General features: G+C 34.5%; 1 protein-coding gene across 1 annotated transcript; it reads left to right on the forward strand.

Annotated features, from left to right (window-relative positions):
* Positions 1-5,540: 5,540 nt before the first annotated feature.
* On the forward strand, positions 5,541-21,334 carry LOC149475140 (cholesterol 7-desaturase nvd-like). The gene is made up of 10 exons (XM_089713627.1): positions 5,541-5,576; positions 5,705-5,858; positions 13,216-13,469; positions 13,889-14,078; positions 14,693-14,878; positions 16,760-16,932; positions 17,959-18,064; positions 18,580-18,704; positions 19,558-19,728; positions 20,632-21,334. Exons 2-10 carry the CDS (start codon positions 5,852-5,854, stop codon positions 20,794-20,796), a joined length of 1,377 nt encoding a protein of 458 aa, XP_089569753.1. The 5' UTR covers positions 5,541-5,576; positions 5,705-5,851; the 3' UTR covers positions 20,797-21,334.
* The last annotated feature ends 2,770 nt before the right edge of the window (positions 21,335-24,104 follow it).

Consider the following 24,104-nt stretch of genomic DNA (forward strand, 5'->3'; position numbering starts at 1 on the left):
ACTTTGTTTTATACTATGTAGTGATGTCAGGAAATGAATCCTATACCACTTATTATGTATAAAATTTTAGTCTTTGCGTAGCTGATTTCCGATATATTGAAGATATTTTATACTATTGTCTTAACACCATGTAGCCATTATAGAATCATGCATATTTGAGTTGTATTCGCATTAAAATACTAACTAACTTATTATACTCCAATTCACATTCGAGAAAGAATGTGAATTATCTGAGTCCAGAATTATCTGGACACAGCTTTTAATTGAAATTAATCGAAAGAACGTAAAATTTAGTAATTAAAAAAACAATATTAATTTTATAATCTCTTGTACGAGTATCCGAACACAATCTAATATTCCATTCAAACGAAAACAATATGTAGTCGCGATTTGCGTCAGAACAGCATTTGAATTATTAAAAATAATTCCCTTCGAGATCGAGATACGTGACCGACGCCCCGTAGGACACACGGGGTGGCCATTTGCAATAATTATTGCATTTGTATAGGGCAAGTTTGACTTGCTGATAAAGTGGCAGATAATCTATACTCTCTATACTAATATTATAAAGGTGAAGAGTTCATTCATGGAGGCTTTGGCTAAGAGCAACAGGAGGAGAGCCACGCGGGTGAAACCGCGAAGCGCAGCTAGTAGTTTATATTGAAAGTATTTAATACTAGCGGTCCGCCCCGGCTTCGCCCGTGGTACATATTTCGCAATAAAAGGTAGCCTATGTTCTTTCTCAGGGTCTAAAGATTATCAGTGCCAAATTTCATCAAAATCGGTCCAGTAGTTTATGCGTGAAAACCATACATACATACATACATACAAACTTTTCCTCTTTATAATATTAGTATAGATATAGATATGTACTTATGATGTAATAGTCCAATGAAATTCCTATGAGAATCAGATGTTTCAGCGCGATACCTTATATTTTGCCTAAGCCAAATGTGGAAGAAAAACAAAAGTAAACACTTTCGAGTTTTTAAGATTAATTATTCTTATCATTACTCACTACATAAGTACATAGTATAAAACAAAGTCGCTTTCTCTGTCCCTATGTCCCTTTGTAACCTTGAATCTTTGAAACTACGCAACGGATTTTGATGCGATTTTTTTAATAGATAGAGGGATTCAAGAGGAAGGTTTTAGTATATAATTTATTAGGTATTAGACAAAGCGGGCGAAGCCGCGGGCGGTAAGCTAGTGGACTTATAATGCTCTAATTTTCGGAAATACTGGTTCGATTCGAAAATTATTTATTTGTCGGAGAGACCATTTATCGAGGAGGACTATTGATATAAACATCACGCATATGCATGTCTGAAAAATGTTGCCTTTTTAGAGCAGACTCAGTCTGTTATAAAAATTGGCAAATAGGGACTTAAACAATGATTAATTATTTTATTGGTTAATACTTTATTTTTGCCCCGAATTTCTCAAATCTTTACTAGTTTAAATATAGGATTTACCTACGATATATTTGATGTCAGTTTAGTAATTCAGTTAACCAAAAACAATAATTTTGATTTTTACCCGACTGCGACAGAAGGAGGATTATATTTTTCGTGTGTACGTATGTATGAACCTATGTACATTGTACAATGTACATTCTTTGGAACGACCTATTTGCAGTTGGGTTTTTTATTTATTTAATAATAGGTACCAATATCCTATTGAAAATAGGCAGGTACCTATTGAATTTTGCACGCCTCATAAGCGAAGCGTTGAGGTGGGTACTACTGTCACTTCGCGCAAAACATCTGATTTTTCAAATTGTGTTTTATATTAAAAAAATGTTACTTTAGTATAAAATTATTCATAGGTACAGGGTTTATGCCAACATTTTAAGGTCGCCTTATGGGTAATAATAAAATGAATTATTACCTACTAGCTTTCCGCCCGCGGCTTCGCTCGCGCAGACAAAGAAAAACCCGCATAGTTCCCCTTCCCGTGGGATTTCCGGGATAAAACCTATCCTATGTCCCGGGGTAAAAAGTAGCCTATGTCCTTTCTCGGGTATCAAAATATCTCTATACCAAATTTCATGCAAATTGGTTCAGTAGTTAAGGCGTGCTTGAGTAACAGACAGACAGACAGAGTTACTTTCGCATTTATAATATTAGTATGGATTTACCTAATAAGAAAGTTGTGAGACTAACAACAGATAACCAAATAATTACTACGACAAACACTGTTAATATGCTGTTTACATACCTAATATTATGTAATTATAAAAAAGAAATAAAAATGGCGGATTTATGGCGCTTAAACGTCTTCAGAACTTATCCAAGACGTAAAAATTACGAATTTAAAATATTATGTTTACCACAAAAATTCTAATATATATATATATATATATATATTATATATATATATATATATATATATATATATATATATATATATATATATATATATATATATTATATATATATATTATAAAGGCGAATGTTTGTAAGGATGTATGGATGTATGGATGTATGGATGTATGGATGTATGGATGTTTGTTACTCTTTCACGTAAAAACTACTGAACCGATTACAATGAAATTTAGCACACATATAGAGGGTAACTTGGATTAACACATAGGATAGTTTTTATCCCGGAAATCCCACGGGAACGGGAACTATGGGGGTTTTCCTTAGCAAACGCGGGCGAAGCCGCGGGCGGAAATCTAGTTAAGCTATAATTTCTAATCGTGTATTTTTTTTAAATAATATCGTAATATAGTCTGGTATTAAACTTTTTTGGTCTTACCACAAAAAACTTTACAGGGTGACAGGGTTTAACTTTAAGCGCGGGTTCTCTTTAATCTGGTTTTATTGTATTTCATAAAGACAACTATTTCTACTATTTCTATTTCATAAAGTGACAGATATGGCTTAAAGTTAGACTGTGTTTAAATTGTTTTGTGGTAAGACCATTTATGTTTATAAATAGATGAAGACTGAAGTTACGCATATTGACTTTGAAACAGTGCGTTGAAGCTTGCTATCGGTTTTTATAGGTTTTTTATGCGTTTAGTCTGTTTGTCTAGACTGCATCGATTATATTATAACGATAGCGTTTGTAAACAACACAATGTAAATTGAAATAGAACAATTCAATAAAAATGGAATCAAGGAATCATTGAAAATCAACTCATTTTTACTACTACACAATTGAACTTTTAGATTAATTACAGATTGAATAAACGCAAAAATGTATTCACGTTACATAGAGATAATATACGTACGTACGTACGTAGTACATAATATTATCTCTATGTCACGTTAAAAGAAGACATTTATTTCTGTACATCCATACTAATATTATAAATGCGAAAGTAACTCTGTCTGTCTGTCTGTTACTCAATCACGCCTTAACTACTGAACCAATTTGCATGAAATTTGGTATAGAGATATTTTGATACCCGAGAAAGGACATAGGATAGGTTTTATCCCGGAAATCCTACGGGAACGGGTTTTTCCTTGAAAACGCGGGCGAAGCCGCGGGCAGAAAGCTAGTATTATATATATACGTATACGTTCCTAGCTGTACTCTGCGATTTCACCCGCGTGGCTCCACTTCTATTGGTCTTAGCGTGATGATATAATATTATAGCGTATGCCCTATACCTAGCCTTTCTGATAAATGGGCTAACACCGAAAGAATTTTTCAAAAAAGACCAGTAGTTCCCGAGATTAGTGCGTTCAAACAAACAAAGTCTTCAGCTTTATAATGTTAGTATAGATTGGTAAGACAGTATTTGAATTATTAGCAGAAACATTATTCAAAGTAAAAATACACATAATTGTTTTTACGTTAGCATAATCGAGTCATAACTTAGATGTATCATGCACCTTACGTCAGAGAATCATTTGTAAGTGAAATCTTTCTCGGGACTAATATAAAGTGGCCGTGAATTTGGGACAAATAAACTAGAATAGATAATATACCCTCTTTTATCATTTATGTAATCTTTACCTGCGTATAAGGGTTCTTTTCCAATGTGTGCGTGTACTAGTGTACACACGTAAGAAGTGAAACTTCTTTATGACCTTATTTTTCAAAAAATAATTTACTATATGCAACTTTACAGAAATACGTTGAATCGCGTGCTAGGGATAAGAAAAATGTCACGCGTAACGAAAAATCAAAAAATGTTACACTAATTTTTTTCCAACCCCGATAAAGAAGTTTCACTTCAATAAACAAATGTAAATAACCACTTCAAACTAAATATTTTTTTTAAAAACACATTCCTCGCTACACAACTTCGCACATTACTGGTGGATAGCACTATTAAGTCACAAAGGATATTACCAATGATATTAAGTAAAAAAAAATTTTTGCACACCCAGTTATTGGGTAGAATGTATTAGCGATATAACAATGTAATTTGTAAAAATATAACTAGGTACATTCTAGCAAATAATTTGATTTTGAATTTGTTGTTTTGTTTGTGTACGTGTACGTGTACGTGTACGTGTACGTGTACGTGTAAGTGTACGTGTACGTGTACGTGTACGTGTACGTGTACGTGTACGTGTACGTGTACGTGTACGTGTACGTGTACGTGTACGTGTACGTGTACGTGTACGTGTACGTGTACGTGTACGTGTACGTGTACGTATACGTGTACGTGTACGTGTACGTGTACGTGTACGTGTACGTGTTTGTGTTTGTGTACGTGTTTGTGTTTGTGTTTGTGTCTGTGTCAATGTCTGTGTCTGTGTCTGTGTCTGTGTCTGTGTCTGTGTCTGTGTCTGTGTCTGTGTCTGTGTCTGTGTCTGTGTTTGTGTTTGTGTTTGTGATTGTATTTGTATTGAATTTGAATGTTTGTGCCTCTCCACAAATAAAGGATAAATAATTTTCAAACGCTTGCTTTGGAAATATAATTTATAAGAAAATATTATATTTTATAACATACAATTTGTGGAATAGGTATTGCAGTAAATGTAGTAAAAAATTCAATTATTGTAAACATGAAAACCATGAACCAAAGGTAGTGAAGTCCCTAGAAGGGTACTGCCTACCGGGTAAGGGACAAATGCATTCTATGCTCACGCGTAAATTTAAGTGGTCATTATTCACTTATAATACCACAAGAGCTTCAAAATTATCGGGTATTTTCCGATAGGTTCGTTGCAAACAAATGAAGGAGTCAAGTTTTTAGTCAAGGTTTTTTCCTGAAAAACTTGACGACTTTATTTGTTTGCAGGGAACCTTGAGGGAAATGCCAGATAATTTTGAAGCTCGTGTGGTATTCGGGAGATTATTTTTCCGTCCCAAATGTCGGCCAATAATTTCACAATTGAATTGAACCTGTCAGTTTGACGTCAACGACCAGAGAAAATTTTCAAAAAATTATCAGTATAATACCATGTAGGTTGTACCACGTGACGTCGAATGGTGCAATTCTATTGGTCGATATTTGGGTCGGAAAAATAATCATAATTATTAATAGTCGCCTAAAATAAAGGAACATCAAATTATTGCATTATTAGATAATAGGCTCGTTGCGTATTATTTTGATGTGCTATTTATTAAATAGGTTTGAAGTCGGTGACAAGCACTATATTAAGCCGGTAAGTTTTACATTTGCTTTGCAAATCTTTGTTATTTTTTACTTTCCCGTTTTTGAAGTCGGTTTTTTTTAACGTAGTTATTTTTATTCAAACATAGCACTGAATAATACATCTTTTTTTGCCACTAGCAACCCTCCTGAACCCTCTGCTATAGAACATAAGCAGCCCTCAAAATTATACGGCAATTCAAATATGAAAATTTAAAATTTAAATATATAGCGTTCCTGATCTGACATGGCGTCAGTTTAAAACCTAATCTTGTAGTGGTCACTTCTATGTTCGGTAAGTTTTTAATTGTATTTTAGTATTACTATTATCTAAAACTAGCGGCCCACCGCGGCTTCGCCCGTGGTCCATGTTTACGATTTCAAAGAATTACCGAAATCGGATCAGCCGTGCTCGAGTTTCGCGCTCATTTTCATTTTATAGAAAACAAGCTTTCGGCGATAGGATAGGCTTTATCCCGGAAATCACACGGGAACAGGACCTATTCTTTGAATACGCGGGCGAAGCCGCGGGCGGTAAGCTAGTACTGTATATAAATAAATTATTACAATAATAAGTAGTTATGTATTTACTTTGCGAACATAAGAATTATTTTTAATAGGTTTGCTTCTACATCGTGTAAATAATTTCAGTTTGCACGTGGATCATCTCTTAATATATATAAATCTCGTGTCACAATGTTTGTCCTCAATAGACTCCTAAACCACTTAACCGATTATAATAAAATTCGCACATCATATGCAGTTCGATCCAAATTGAGAGATATGATAGGTTTCATCCCGGAAATCCCTCGGGAACGGAAACTATGCGGGTTTTTCTTTGAAAACGCGGGCCAAGCCGCGGGCGGAAAGCTAGTAGTCTATAATTTTTAATACAGTAACGTTCAGCTGTTCTGAAGTGAAAATGTATCTTACATAAAAAAAGTATCTAATTACATATTTTAACAAACTCTTCCTTTTAAAATATAAGGCTTTATTATCACAACCTATCACTACGTAGTATAAAACAAAGTCGCTTTCTCTGTCCCTATGTCGTGGTCATATCGTAGATTTGCTCATTTCATGAAATGGCCAATTTAGTTTGGCCAGATCGTTAAATCGTCAACGTTTCACGATTTGGTCATCCACATTTGGCCAGATCGTCGATCTGGCCAAACGTGGATGGCCATTTCACGAAATGCGACCATTTTTGTTTCTTTTTTAAAAAGCGATTCGTTTCTGGCACTCGCGGGCCGCTGCCGCGGCACGCTCGCTTTGCTCGCTCGGCTCGTGCGTTGTTTATTAAAGTCTAACCTAACCTAACCTAACCTATATTTTATACGATATGGCCAAATGTCGATGACCAAATCGTGAAACGTTGACGATTTAACGATCTGATCAAACTATATTGGCCATTTCATGAAATGAGCAAATCTACGATATGGCCACGACACCTACATGATATATCCCTATGTATGTTTAAATCTTTAAAATGATGCAGTTTTTTTAATAGATAGAGGGATTGTCGAAGAAGGTTTTAGTATATAATTTATTAGGTAAAACTGATGTATGTGGCCGGCCTAAGAAATTGACTGTGGGGTTATAATGAGCATTCGCTCCTTTGATGTAAATACACCGTTTAAAATATGAATTTATTATTTTGAGATTTTAATTCTACTGTACTATATTTCATTCGATAAAAACATTTAACGAAATTGAAAAAAAAAATTAAAAACTTTACACCCTTTTTCATAATCGGTTAATAAATAAAAACTATAATGGCGCAGCCTCGTAACAAAATATTGTAAAAACTTTACACCCTTTTTCATAATCGGTTAATAAATAAAAACTATAATGGCGCCTGACACAAAATACTGTAAAATGATGTCAGCGTTATGGTATTCAGTTAGGTATAAAATTCTCAGAAATACTAGGTGTTTTCCATGAATCTACCTACTCATATAACAAGACATTTAACACCTATGTTTTTATTGTTTGGCCTTGTAACATCAGCTGAATATGTAGGCCATGTATTTTAATAAATAATCCATACTAATATTATAAATGCGAAAGTAACTCTGTCTGTCTGTCTGTTACTCAATCACGCCTAAACTACTGAACCAATTTTCATGAAATTTGGTATGGAGATATTTTGATACCCGAGAAAGGACATAGGCTACTTTTTATCCCGGGAAAATGATGTAATCCCGGAAATCCCACGGGAACGGGAACTATGCGGGATTTTCTTTGACTGCGCGGGCGAAGCCGCGGGCGGAAACCTAGTTAATTTATACAAAAGCTGAAGAGTTTGTTTGATCGCGCGAATCTCAGGAACAACGGGTACTATTTGAAAAATTGTTTTACTGTTAGATAGACTATTTATCGAGGAAGGCTATAGGCTGTATATCATCACGATAAGGCCAATAGGAGCGGAGCAATGCGGGTAAAACTTAACGACGACTGACAGCGAAATGTACCATGTATTAAAATTAATATTTTTTTTAATTACTAGAAAGAATAAGGATATAAATTTAGCTCATGTTACGCAGTAAAGATGTAACTTTATAATGGAACAATAATTTTTTAAATCGATCATGAGATCGATTCGATCGATCGATTAATCATGAGATTAACTTTTAACTAATCAATAAATATAAATAATCAAAAAATTATTGATAGAAATACCTATAGTACAAAGTACAAACTAATTTATGAAACTTGAAATATTGCATCATTCTTCATTTTGAAGATAAATATTATAATAGAAGCTGAAAACATAACTCGTGAAATTATTGTATTTTCACCGATCCTTGATATGTGTATGAAGTATGCACTAGTTGTGCTCCGCGGTTTTACCCGCAGTGCTCACCTCCTGTTGGTCTTAGCGTGATGACATATAGCCTATTGCCTTCCTCGACAAATGGTACGTGAAATAACAACAGTGAAATAATTTTTCAAATCGGACCAGTAGTTCCCGAGATTAGCGCGTTCAAACAAACAAACTCTTCAGCTTTATATCAAGTATAGATTAAAAAAAGACGTGTGTCACTCGGGGACTGCCGCGGTAAAGCTATTGCATGCTATGCCTTCAAGCCACACCTCCGTGTCCGTCGGAGTGGGGAGCGTGAGGTTTTTTCGTTACGGAATTTCTGGATTCGGTCCCCGCGCTCAATTCCCGCGATAGAAGCTATGCAATAGCTTAAAAAGTATACTATCTAATTTAGAAGGAACTTTCTCCTTTTTTGAAGTTTTCAAGTTCTATATGAAGAACAAAAAATGCAATAATTGTTGATAATAAGCACTAGGTATTACAAATAGCTGTTTAGAAATACTATATCTATGTTTTTATAATGAAATAATAGTCATAATAAAATAATTGGCGCCAGTAAGCGGACACGTTTCCGCATTTATACATATTATATAAAACTAGCTTCCGCCCAAGGCTTCGCCCGTGTGGTGTTTTGATAAAAGGTAGCCTTTGTTTTTTCTCAGGGTCTAAAGATTGTCTGTGCCAAATTTAATCAAAATCGGTTGAGAGGTTTAAACGGGAAAGCGTAACAGACAGACAGACAGAGTTACTTTCGCATTTATAATATTACAAGTAGGGATAATTTTGTTTGTCTATTTGTAAGTTCTACAAAACAAATAAACTAGTTATGCCTGTGACAAGCGCTATGAATAAATATCATTTTTTAATTTACATGTATGTTATAGACCGTTTTACAATAACTACCTACTACCTAGTGGTAAATAAATTACAAAAATTTAATGTTGGTCGTAAATGTGACACGAAAGAAAAATTATTTCATGGCGCGTCGTATAGTAATAATAATATCAACTAAAAAGATTTTATACATATCAAAGAAGAAAGAAAGAAAAAAAGCTTTATTGCCAACAAAAACTTAGACTAACTTAACTTAAAAGTAAACACGTATTAGGCAATCGGAACAGACTCAGCCATGCTGTGGGCTAACACCCGAACAGCGCTGATTTTCAGTCTGCCCGCGTATTTCCGAGGTCCTACATTTATATAAATACTAATAATAAAATAAAATTACATCTATAACTGTTCCTATCAATAAAGGTAAAAATTTATAAATACGTCTACATATTGTGTACATGATATAATATGCATATATATATTATAAAACAAAATAAACAATATTATTATACTTACATAGATATTTAAATAAATCAGATAGATAGGGCGTATATATTATATATGAATGAAAATATATATGTATGTGTATATGGATGGGAATATTTGTAATAAAAAATTGTTTTACCTGCGTGTTGATTCTGCTGTCTGTTTGTTCAAGAGTATATATCAGTATTCCGGAATACATAAACCGCACAAAATTAAAGTAGGGAATACTAAAACCTTCCTGTTGGTGAATTAATATTCAAAATCGGTGAAAATACAATAATTTCATGAGTTGACGACGAGGTCTTCACAGTTCACACACGCGGCCTCCGTTAGGAGGCTGCTTGGGGGATGCTGTTCAGAACGATTCGTCCTCTGCAGCAGGTTGCTGGCGCCGCCCGCTTATACGTGCGGGTTACTGGCCCCGTCCGATTAGGGCCCTTCTGGCCTCCTCCACTCAAGCGACAGCTCAAGCCGAGGTTCGTGGTCCCCGTCAAGGGGGGACGCCCTTGTGCATGTCGCTACCAGGGTGAACCTTCAGTTCACCCCCGCGTCCGCGTTAAAATGTAGAAGCCCTTCTGGCTAACATTGAGAGACACCACACAAAAAAAAAGGGTTACTGGGAGGACGAATCGCCCTGTTTAGGTATTTGGGATACAGTATAGGAGACTGTGCCCGACTTTGTTAATTTAACCCTTTTCGCTTTTTGCGTTGACTCGACCGATCTTAGTTTGGTATTACGAGCCCTTTTGCACGCCTCATAAGCGAAGCGTTGAGGTGGATACTACCACAGACTAATAATAATATACTATACTATACTATACTATACTATACTATACTATACTATACTATACTATACTAGGTACTACTGTCACTTCGCGCAAAACATCTGATTTTTCAAACTTAAAATGTCTTTATGTATCATACATTGCACTTGTAAGATAATACATACACACACATATTAAGAAAAAACACTATTTTTAACGTTCATGATATTTTTGATGTCATTTTTGTTATTTAAACTAGTTAAAAAACAGTTTAAAAAAGTTCTGTCTTGGACGTCCGTGTGTCTGTATGTGCGGATCCTTTTTCTTGAAATACTTTACTAATCGAGTCTTTTTTTTTCTCTTACGCTTGAGTATGCTCAGGAATAGAACCCTTTCATTTTTCAGGGTCTGATTCGATGTGGTTTAATTGTTATTAAATAAACAAAAATAATAATTAATAAATATTTATTAAAAAAAAATTATGAGGCGTGCACTTTTGGATTTTCCAAATTATTTATGTTATACCTTCTTATTTACTTATGTATTTATTTTAAGATAAGATTACAGGATAAGTACGTAGACATATTATTAACGCAGTACATAGTTACTCAATGATACTACCAGCATGTTATTCAGAAAGATGTAGTTACATACTTATTCATTAAAATTTAAAACATTCTTTATAATAAACTAGCTTTCCGCCTGCGGCTTCGCCCGCGTTTTCAAAGAAAAACCCGTTCCCGTAGGATTTCCGGGATAAAACCTATCCTATGTCCTTTCTCGGGTATCAAAATATCTCTATACCAAATTTCATGCAAATTATTTCAGTAGTAAAGGCGTGACTGAGTAACAGACAGACAGACAGAGTTACTTTCGCATTTATAATATTAGTATGGATTTACTTTTCCTATTTATTCAATTGTTTATGAAAGTTTCTTAGTCAGCAATGTATATGAATTTTTTAGTAAGTTAGTGCGGAAAACTAATGAATGAGACTACAACAAAGTTATTACCTTACAATTTAGTTAGTTAGTATGTTAGTAAGTTTGTAGATAAAAAAATAGTAGTAGTGTTTAAACTAACCTTGACCGATAATGCTGAAACTTTACACGAGCGCTTATTTCACGTGTCAGCTGTCATTTCATGAGGCGCCATTTTGAATTTAATATGCATTCCTCTTAACAAGTTTTGGCGCTGTTTTAAAGATGTATAAAGTTTAAATTATTAATAATCAAACAACATCTAGGTATACTATTTTAAAAATTACTTATATTTACGGTTGACTAGATTTCCGCACGCGGCTTCGCCCGCGTTTTCAAAGGAAAACCCGCATAGTTCACGTTCCCGTGAGATTTCCGGGATAAAACCTATCCAATGTGTTAATCCAAGTTACCCTCTATATGTGTGCTAAATTTAATTGTATTGTAGCATTTGTGTGAAAGAGGAACAAACACACACACACACACACGCACATCCTCACAAACTTTCGCATTTATAATAATAAGTAAGATAGGATACCAATGACATTCCCTGATAGGTAATTCGACACTGTTTGGCGTTATGTTTTATGTACTTTCATTAATCCTACATTAATTTTCATTTTAATAGATCGATAGAGAGTACTGTAGTACTGCTGGAAGCTGTGTATTCATCTACTGTTACATAATATAACCACAGTATTACAATACTGTGATATAACACATAGATATTACTGCCGAAAGCACTCAGGGATCACGTACATGTCCAACTGTGCAAGAATTTTTGAAAACGGACCAATAATTACCGAGGTTAGCGCGTTCAAACAATCTCTTCTCTTCTCTCTTCTAAATATTTATATAGATGAACTAGCTGTGTTTCCCGGCCTCACCCGGGTTGACAAATATTACCTACCTATATAGCTTATATTATTTAGTAAAGACGCAGTTTTCTGTTGGTGAAACAATTTTCAAAAACCGTTACAAACAGACAAATGTTTCCATATATTACGAATATAGACATAGACATACACATCAAAATTCATACTTTCTACAGTTCAGCAACAACGTGACAAACCAACGGACATTATGAATATTTTATATTGAATACTGATTTTCAGCTACCTTTTTGCACGATTGAGACGAATGAGGTTTTATAAGATTGATTTTATCGAATTTTGAAACATATTAAAAATTAGTTATAATAATTAAAAACCTACTGAAACTGAATAAATAAAAACAAATCGACCAAGTGTGAGTCGGAATCGCGACGCTCTGGATTCCGTATATAAAATTATTAGCTATTGTAGAGAAATTGAAAAAAAATTGGTAACCATTCACAACCAACCGTCAATCATTGCACCTTAAATTTCTTTTTATTAAGTATTTGTTATAAATTTATAAAGAATAGAAAAAAAAAATTTGTTGGTATCACACAGAAATATATCATCTCTGAAAATTTCAACTGTCTATTCATGGTTTATGAGATTCAGTCTGATGACATACGAACGGACGGACTGATAAACAGACAGGGAAGTCTCAGTAATAGGGTATCGTTTTTACACCTTATGTACGGAACCCTAAAAATTACACTGTTTAAACATCAATTTATAATTGTTTTCTTCAAAATTCCAATTGAAACAACTTGTTTTTTTGTAACAGTGACACACATAAAATTTGCAATTTGGTATATCCAATAAATGGATATAATTAAATATGAGGGAAGAATTTGATGATCACGCAGTTTTGAATATCATTATTTTTCAACAGCCATGGCGGACGGAGCATTCAAAATGGCGGACCATGGAATACAGATTGAAAATGCGCGCGCAAACCAATGTCATATTTTTAAATGGGAAGCAGAGGAGATGTTTTTATTTTTCTTAAATTTGACTTGGACATTGGTACTGGCTGTTTTTGAAATGACGTATAAATATTCGAGTGTTATTCTGTTGTCTGTGATATTGGCCGCTATTTTATATGGCATCTATAGAGCGTATTGGAATCCTGGAGTTGTTATACGGGTAAGTTATTTATTTATTATTTTACTTATGTATTAGCTGTTCGCCCACAATGCTTTTAGACCTTAGAAAAACTGAAACTATCTTTTTAACAAACTTCATCCAAATCTGTTCAGCAGTTTAGGCATTTATATATGTAGTGATATTATATCCTACTAATATTATAAATGCGAAAGTTTATGAGGATGGATGTATGTGTAAGTTTGTTAGTCTTTCACGGAAATACTACTGAATCGATTAAAATAATTTTTTTTACCTACATTTATAGAGGGTAACTTGGATTAAAACATAGGATAGGTTCTATCCCGGAAATCCCACGGGAACGGGAACTATGCGGGTTTTTCTTTGAAAACGCGAGCGAAGCTGCGGGCGGAATTAACAGATTGTTTTCACAATAATAATGCTTGTTTCTTATATTCCAGGAATTAACCGACATAGGATTCAGTCACATCCCTTACATAAAGGGGGTGGATAGAGACCTTCACATAACCAGGGCTCAAGCGAACCGTCCCCTGGGGTATAAGATACCCCCTCCATATCCTAATGGCTGGTATGCGATAATAGAGGGGAGGGATTTGAAGATTGGAGGGGTGTCTTCTGTAGATGCTTTGGGTAAGTTTATTGTTTGTCAGAACCCAGAACTATACTAATTATTATCTGAGGTAAGAAGTAATGTTGTGATAGAGTATCTAAATCATATTTTAAACATAATGATAGTACTTACTGTCTATGAGTTGAAATAGAGACTTGTATTTATTCAAACGAATCATGAGCTTTCGATTGATGAAAAATGGACTGAAATTTTAATATAATGACAATAACTATTTTTTTACAAACATGTTCTTTTGGCATGTGTTCAGAGTCAGACCATGATGCATGTTGATGACCATAGCAGTTTTAATTACGTAGGTAGTAACATAAAAGTTATCTGTGGCAGCGTAGCGTGATGATATATAGCCAGCCTTCCTCGATAAATGGGCTATCTAACACCGAAATAGTTTTTCAAATCGGACCAGTAGTTCCTGATATTAGCGCGTTCAAACAAATAAACTTCATAATATTAGTATAGATTCGATATTCGATCACGTGGCGGGATTCGAAACCTCGACTTTTTCCATTCTTAAAGAATACATCATTTTTAAAGCATTTGAATGCTATAAAACTAAATTTTAAATTCAAACATATCAATTTAAAATTTAAATTTTTAATTTAAATTAATTCAACAGGCCAAACATTTTGCGTCTACCGTGGTGAAGATGGTGTCGCAAGAGCCGTGGACGGATATTGCCCCCACTTAGGGGCAAATTTAGGGATCGGTGGGGCAGTTAAGGGCAATTGTATAGAGTGCCCCTTTCATCACTGGAGATTTGGAGAAGATGGCGCCTGCTCGTATATACCTGATATTAAGAATAGTTAGTATTAACACGCTTTTATTGGCTTCACCGATGTGGATATATAACTAATAAATAAATAATAATAAATATTTCAGGACAATTTTCACACACGGCACAATCTGATCCCATAATAAGCTTTCGCTTGTGTTATGAAAACCAGACGACTAATTAATATAATTATATATAAAAATGAATCGCAAAATGTGTTGGTAAGCGCATAACTCGAGAACGGCTGAACCGATTTCGATAATTCTTTTTTTATTATATTCCTTGAAGTACGAGGATGGTTTTTATGTAGAGAAAACGTAAATGTGTACCACGGACGAAGCCGGGGCGGACCGCTAGTTTGTGATAAAATCGGATCTAGTTCTGAATTAAGCTCTGAACTAGGAGATATTATAAAAGTCACTAGAGGCATATCATCATTAAAAGCTGCATCTGCGGAAAGAGGGGATGGACTTTCTCAGTATATTAATACTCGCGACTTTGTCTACGTGCATTCGGTATGCAGACAAAAATATATTAATAAAGGATGCATTAATTCTTATTTAAAAAAAAGAACACGACATCTGCATGCTCTCCACCTAAAAAAAAGCTTTGAACAGCTACTTCAATTGATTTTGATTGGAAAACTAGGTGCTTCTTTTGTGAAAAAGAAGCGGATGAAATGAAGGAAAGAAGGAAGTCCAAGTCGTCAAGACAACAAATGAGCTACGTCACTAGTACTGATTTCAAGAAAAGTATTGTAAGTTTGATATGTGAAGACAAAAGTGAATATTGTCGCAATATTCATAAAAGAATTGTAGGCGTGTTAGATTTAGTAGCTCAGGGAGCTAAATATCACGCGGATTGTTACATGTGTTTAAAAACAACGCTAAAACAGACTCAGAGGGAGAAAAAAATTCATCTTATTTACACCGCAAACAATGACGCAACGACCAGCTCCAGAATCTTTATTAAAAATTATTTTTTGCTCGTGCAAAACAGGATGTGGAGCATCTTGTGGGTGCAGGAAAAGTGAATTAAACTGCACTGCAGCTTGCTTAGAAGGCAATGGTGACAGCTGCACTAATCCTTCACCTACAATCTATATCAACGAGATCGACGACGACGACAATAATGTACAATGATGTAACAATGTGTATAGTTAATGATAATTTTTTTTTTGTAACTTATTTTTACGATAATCTAATAAATTAACATTGAAGTTACTCTACACATATAGTTTATTACAAATAAAATTAAATTTTTCACTATAAACACTTTTTCCCCCTTCCACCTCTCATTTTTCAGTAAATTGTTGTTAAAAATTGTTGTAAATCGAGATCGGTCAATTTTTTTTTTTAACTTTTTTATTTGAGGTTTTAATAATGCAGTCTCATACTTGATATACAGATTCATTGACTGGCCCTGGGTTCCGAGGTTTGACCATTTTTATGCCTTACGGCACTCTACTATTAATTGTACACTTGTGAAAATACTTTTCATAAGATCCATTCCCAATTAAACATTTTAAACATCAGTTATTATTTTACATAGTGGTCAAAAGCACTATACTCAGTACCCAAAGATATTTCAGGTTGGGTAATTTATCATCATAACTAGCTTACCGCCCGCGGCTTCGCCCGCTTTGCCTAAAACCTAATAAATTATATACTAAAACCTTCCTCTTGAATCACTCTATCTATTAAAAAAACCGCATCAAAATCCGTTGAGTAGTTTTAAAGATTTAAGCATACAAAAGGACACAGGGAAATAGGGACAGAGAAAGCGACTTTGTTTTATTATTTATACTATGTACTGATCATGCATGGTGGTAAATAATGAAATCAAATATGTTTATTTGCTCGTATATTTGATTTGATTTGATAGAAAACTAAAAATTATGTCTACTTCCAGTACCAAAGGGAATATCAATAAAAACATGGCAAACTATGGAAACGGATGGGGCTGTCTGGGTCTGGTATGACGCAGAGGGACGACCCCCGCTGTGGACCGTCCCAGAACTGGAGGAGACTAAGACCTGGGGGTATAGGGGCAGGAATGAGTTCTTGATTAGCGCTCATATACGCGTAAGTGATTTCGTTATCAAAAGTGCATGGACTACTATTTTTATTTAATACTAGCTTTCCGCTCGCGGCTTCGCTCGCGTTTACAAAGAAAAACCGGAATAGTTCCCGTTCCCGTGGGATTTCCAGGATAAAACCTATCCTATGTGTTAATCCAAGTTACCCTCTATGTGTGTGCTAAATTTCATTGTAATCGGTCCAGTAGTTTATGCGTGAAAACCATACATACATATATACATATGTAATTACAAACCTTTCCTCTTTATAATATACTAGTGGTCCGCCCCGGCTTCGCCCGTGGTACCTACATGTTTAAAGTTTAAACTATCCTATCTGTCAAGTTGGATCGAACTGCACATGTTGTGCGAATTTTATTATAATCGGTTAAGTGGTTTAGGAGTCCATTGAGGACAAACATTGTGACACGAGATTTATATATACATATTAAGATAAGTATAAGTATAGATTAATTTAGAGCATATAAATGAAACAGCCAACAGGGCTAGCTATGAAAATCTTTAACATTTATTTAAATTTTATTAAAAATAGTTTTTATCAAACTAAAATTAATTCCATGTTTTCTGTCTGTTCGTATTTTTGTTGTGTAGGTTCTGTGGTTGTTGTGTGGTCCCATTGATTTCGAATTTTTGATTAATTTATGATTAGCTGGTTTTCTTAATTAGAATCGTTTGTCAGCATTTTCAAAATATAAATAACTAGCGGTCCGCCCCGGCTTCGCCCGTGGTACATATTTCGCAATAAAAAGTAGCCTATGTCCTTTCTCGGGTATCAAAATATCTCCATACCTAATTTCATGCCAATTGGTTCAGTAGTTTAGGCGTGATTGAGTAACAGACAGACAGACAGAGTTACTTTCGCATTTATAATATTAGTATGGATTATTTGATAATTATATGTATAGTATACATAAGTAAGTACAACTAATAGGTACATCACTATACGTAAATTTTATTTTATTCGCATTAAACCTAATATCGAATTTTCTACAATCAGTGTTCTTTTTCTCAGGATATCCCGGAGAATGCGTCAGATGCAGCACATCTCAACTCTATCCATAAACTATCATTTATGACAGATATTGGTGGCAAAATGCCGTTTTTAAATAATATAGTCGGTAAGTATCACTCACATAACAAGATTGACGATTTATTATCAGATATTATTTAGCTGCGCTTCGTGGTTTCACCCGCATGGCTTCGGTCCTGTTGGTCTTAGCATAATCCATACTATTAATATTATAAATGCGAAAGTAACTCTGTCTGTCTGTCTGTTACTCAATCACGCCTAAACTACTGAACCAATTTGCATGAAATTTGGTATGGAGATATTTTGATACCCGAGAAAGGACATAGGCTACCTTTTATTGCGAAATATGTACCACGGGCGAAGCCGGGGCGGACCTCTAGTGATATATATATGTATAGCCTATATAATAGACTTCCTCGACAAATGGGCTATCTAACACCGGAAGAATTTTTCAAATCGGACTATTAGTTCCTGAGATTAGCGCATTCAAACAATCAATTTAATAAATTGCCAATAAATTAGTATTCTTGTACAAGTAATATTTTGCGTGTAAGTATTAGTTTAGGTTTGAATTAAGTTTAAAGTAATATTTTTCCATTTCAGGACATCATATCTGGAGAACAGAATGGATGAAGTCGGATGAATCTCATGTTGCTGAAATGAAAATCGATCAGAGCTACATTATAATGAACTATAATGTATTCCCGTTCAATATTTCTGTTAAACAGGTGAGATTGTAACGTCACATTTCAATCGACATAAAAAAGAAGGAGGCTGTCAATTCGACTGTATTTTTTGTGTTTGCTACTTCAGAAGTTATGGCTTGGTGAAAAGATTTTGATACTGATTTTTGTTCTTTGAAAGTTGAGTTCAAACAATATGAAGGTAGTTTTATTTTTGTTAAAAATAATGATAAGTACATAACGTTTATTCTTTTTAAACTATCTTCTTATCAATCACTAAATGCTAAAATGTTAGACATATAATAATTGCCTGTGATATACTTATACGTTGAAAAAGTTATTAGCGCATGCACCGTTCGTTCATTTTTTAAACAATACAAAATTGTATCCAGTTAAAAGGAATTTGCTTTGAATTTTTTGAGCGTGATTCATTTTGAGTGTAGGTAGTTATTTATTGTACGCCAATGACCATTCGTCTTATTTTGTACCCTTTTCTTAATTTTTTTCAATAATAAAAATAATCAGTAGTATTAGAAATAATACGCGGAGCTAGGTTAAATATAATTTTGAATGTAATAAGAATGTACTGCGATTCTACACAGCTACCTAATTGATGTAGGTAGTTGATAACAAATCGCAGCAAGTCAACGGCTATTAGCAAAGTGAGGGTAGTTGGGTCGAACGTCTTATAAACAACGTCCGAGCCCCTAGGCACGATTCGTACATGATTCGTACGAATGCGCCACGATTCAAAGGAAAGCGGCATTTTATAGTATTCGACAGGTACAGAACTACAGACATGAAATAATGACAACTACATTGACAACTATTCATCCACAAAAATATTAAATCAATAGTATATAATAAGTTTTATACCTTTTGCTTGTTGTTTTCCCAGATCGGTCCAGCCCACGTCCGTCTCCATTTCAACTCAATCTTCGGCTCCACTGTAGTGATACAATCTGTTACACCAATAGGCCCAATGCTACAGAAGGTTGTTCATCGAATATATTCGCCAGCTCGAAATGCGCTGTTCGGCGCGGTTCTTGTATTGGCTGAGGCTTATCAGGTAAGAATACTTTTGACTATTAGTATTTAGTTACTAGTTATTATCATTACAACTAGTATTTTTTAAATGCAAGTGTATTTGTTTGTTTGAAATAATAAAACATTTGTTGTAAACAAAACACAAAAACACCAAATATATAACATATAGCAAGCACATATTTACACATTGAAATTTGACAGTAAATTTGACAGGAAGGAAAATATGTACTTATGTTTATAGAATACTAGCGGTCCGCCCCGGCTTCGCCCGTGGTACATATTTACGTTTTCTCTACATAACAACCATCCTCGTACTTCAAGGAATATAATAAAAAAAGAATTATCGAAATCGGTTCAGCCGTTCTCGAGTTATGCGCTTACCAACACATTTTGCGATTCATTTTTATATATAAGAAGAGAAGATGTAGTAGGTAGGTACTGGGCATTTTCCAATTTTGATTGTTTTTCAATCAACTCAGTATTTGTCAATGTTTCCCATCGCTATGTGCGACTCAAATGAGATGTATGCTACTTTTTACTGCAGTGAACTGCCTAATATAAGTTAGTTATGCCACAATAAACAGAACGAACAGTAAAGCAACCAAGGCCTTTTCGATAAAATAAAATTAATGGAACCAAAAAGTTGTTATTTATTGTAATTGATATTTTGTTTTGTTCATTAAAAAATTGAACGCAACACTGCGATTAGGATTGCCGTCAATGCGCATGTTGGTTTGTGTTTCGAACGTTTTATAGAGATTTTCCGTACTGGATGTTATTCTGTTTATAACATGTTTATAACTGTGTTTTGCTCTGTTTAGTTTAGTTGTTTATTGCACGTCAATGCATCGTCTAAAGTATATAATATGATTGTGAGTGTAATAGTTTGTTGTTGTTGTATATTATCTAAATTCTATCTTTGCAGTTCGAACGTGACGTGGTAATCTGGAACAACAAGAAGCATGTCAGCTCACCCCCTTACGTACGGGCGGACAAGTCGATCCGGGCTTTCCGTGACTGGTTCGCGCAGTTCTATAGCGAACATAGCGTGTCCATGCGCGATGCTATGACTAAGCCGTTGGATTGGTGACTTTTTTATTGGTAACCATGGTAACGTAGTGAAACAGATATGGTTACCATGGTAACGTAGAGTTAAAGGAGTGGTTACCATGGTAACGCAGTGTTATGAATATTAGTCGGTTCGTGCCTTCTGTGACTGGTTCGCGCAGTTCTATAGCGAACATAGTGTTACTATGCGCGATGCTATGACTGGTAAGGGTAACCATGATAACGAGTGAAAGAACGGTCACGAAATGGTCGCATTTAATGAAATGGCCAACATAGTTTGATCAGATCGTTAAATCGTCAACGTTTCACGATTTGGCCATCCACATTTGGCCAGATCGTTTAAATATAAAGAGTCCATAAAATATTAAAAAAATTCAGAATATTCTAAAAACTTGTTTAATGTCATTTAAGTTAGTGCCGCGGCAGCGGCCGGCGAATGCCAGAAGCGAATCGTTTTTGCAATAAAAAACAGTTAGGTTAGGTTAGGTTAGACTTTGATAAACAATGCACGAGCCGAGCGAGCAAAGCGAGCGTGCCGCGGCAGCGGCCGGCGAGTGCCAGAAGCGATCGCTTTTTAAAAAACAAACAATTATAATACTATAGTAGGATATATAAATATATATCCTAAAAGAAAAAATGCGTCTTAAATTATTTTATTGAAGACGCATTTTTTCTTCAATACATATAAGATATCCACATTTTCCATAGTACTCGAACCGTCGTAAATTCTTTGCTATGACTTTCTTCATATTGTTATTAAACGAATAATATGAAGTTTTTAACTGAGAATAATTAAATTTTCGCCAGCGGCCGCCATCTTATCACATGAACACAGAGCTTGCAGCGCCTCTACCAATGATTAATGTAACTATTTTACGATATGATCAAATAATTTTGATCATTTCATGAAAAAACCGCGCGTTTAGTTGGCCATATCGTGAAACGATTTCTTATCATTGATCTGCTCAAGCCACATCATGATGTGGCCAAACTAAATTGGCCATTTCACGAAATGCGACCATTTCGTGAAATGGTCAATCATTTCATGAAATGAGCAAATTTACGATATGGCCGCGACATATACACTACATTAAGTAACTTTTATATTCCTGGACAATTTTGTTATGTATAAAACTCTATTAGCTGTTGTTAAAATTACTACGTAGTACATAGTAAGTAGTAACTCAGTGACTTAAATAAGATTAAGAATCAATTGTGTTTTGTTTTTAATAATTCGCTTGTTGATATATTGAAATTTGTTGAATAATGTTACAGAATTATAGCTAGATAAGGGCTGATTTTTCAATCCTTGGTTAAAACTATTCGTCGAATAATGTATAAAACTACCATTTTAAAAACGTATTCTAACTGCCCGCATTTGACAGTTTACGTGACATTTTAATATTATCGTGTAATACTATATTGGTCGGATAAGTTTTATCCAAGCATTGAAAAATCGGCCCTAAGTAGAATAATTTATATATTTTATACATTTATGCGCCATTTAAAAATATTGGCTATCCATTCTTTGAATCTATCTATACTAATATTATAAATTTAATAGGCAACATTTGACGTCTATCAATTTTATCTTCGAAGAGAGGTAACCTGCTTAAAAACATCGATTAAACTGAATCAAATCTTAAAACTACTTGTATCGGTCATTATTATTATAAAAATGTAACCGTAATTGAAAAAAGTTAAGCAAATGTGCTGTTCTAACAAAACGAAATATCATGTTATTCTATGTCGTCGTTACTAGGTTATGTTGTTTAATTTTGTTGAACTGTCAAATGTTGCCTATTAAAATGGCTCGACTATAGTGCTATTCTTGATTTAAGGCATATTCAAACTACAGCGGTATCCGCTACCGCCGGTCTATGTACTCTAATCGGCAATCGCGTACCGATCCGAGTACGGTAGCGAACAGCCGATCGGTACGCGATTAGAGTCTCTATAATATAATTCGTAAGAGATTGAATCGCGTGCCATCGGGATAGCGATACCCGCGGCGCCGGCGGTAGCGGATACCGATCTAATCTGAATAGGCCGGAACTGACTGCTTGTAAATTGTGAAAGTTGAAATAAAATATTATGCTTATTAGTTATTTTATTTCTTTTAACCCTTTTATATATTATATCAATAAATAATATAAAAAATACGTTTTCATATGAAAATAGATTTTCAGAGCGTTCATTTTTAAATAACAATCAAAATAAATTTAATTTGAAATTTAATCAAATTTTTTTGATCTTAATTAATAACTTAACTACAAGAACTGTCTATTTTATCCCTACTATTATTATAAATGCGAAAGTAACTCTGTCTGTCTGTCTGTCTGTTACGCTTTCCCGCCTAAACCTCTCAACCGATTTTGATGAAATTCGAATCTTTAGACCCTGAGCAAGAACATATTAGGCTACCTTTTATCAAAACACCACGCGGGCGAAGCCGCGGGCGGAAGCTAGTACATATATCATATATGTATAAAAATTCTTTAGAGCAATTTAAGTACCTAGTCAGTTTATGAGGATTACCGGAGAAGGCTATAGACCACGCGGGTGAAACCGCGAAGCGCAGCTTGTTTGATTATAAAATGCACATAGATTTTAAAGTAAGACTAATTATTTAAAATAGGTAATTCTTAAAAAATGTAATTCCTTACCAAAATTGGTATTCCTACTCTCCAGCCCCCCTAGTCAAGTGGCTTTCTGTTAGCGTAGCATTCAATAGAATAGACTACGAATGTATGACATTGACGTAAGCTGTAGATACGTTTATCTACAGCCTTCGTCAATTTCATACATTCGTAGTCTATTCTATTGAACGCTACGCTAACAGAAAGCCACTTGACTAGGGGGGCAGATGAGTAACTATTATTGCACGCCTCATAAGCGAAGCGTTGAGGTGGGTACTACTGTCACTTCGCGCAAAACATCTGATTTTTCAAACTTAAAATGTCTTTATGTATCATACATTGCACTTGTAAGATAATACATATACACACACATATTAAGAAAAAACACTATTTTTAACGTTCATGATATTTTTGATGTCATTTTTGTTATTTAAACTAGTTAAAAAACAGTTTAAAAAAGTTCTGTCTTGGACGTCCGTGTGTCTGTATGTGCGGATCCTTTTTCTTGTTAACACGATAGCGACCGAAATACTTTACTAATCGAGTCTTTTTTTTTCTCTTACGCTTGAGTATGCTCAGGAATAGAACCCTTTCATTTTTCAGGGTCTGATTCGATGTGGTTTAATTGTTATTAAATAAACAAAAATAATAATTAATAAATATTTATTAAAAAAAAATATGAGGCGTGCAC

Source organism: Colias philodice, chromosome 31 (genome assembly GCF_061535455.1).
Source record: "Colias philodice isolate Cphi_HAF_F1 chromosome 31, ilColPhil1 Martin Lab GWU primary, whole genome shotgun sequence".
In the NCBI taxonomy this organism is placed as follows: Eukaryota; Metazoa; Arthropoda; class Insecta; order Lepidoptera; family Pieridae; genus Colias; species Colias philodice.

Coding starts and splice junctions, on each gene's coding strand:
- LOC149475140 (XM_089713627.1), top strand. Junction 14,879..16,759: donor TATACCTGATATTAAGAATA/GTTAGTATTAAC, acceptor GTCTACTTCCAG/TACCAAAGGGAATATCAATA. Junction 19,729..20,631: donor TATTGGCTGAGGCTTATCAG/GTAAGAATACTT, acceptor CTATCTTTGCAG/TTCGAACGTGACGTGGTAAT.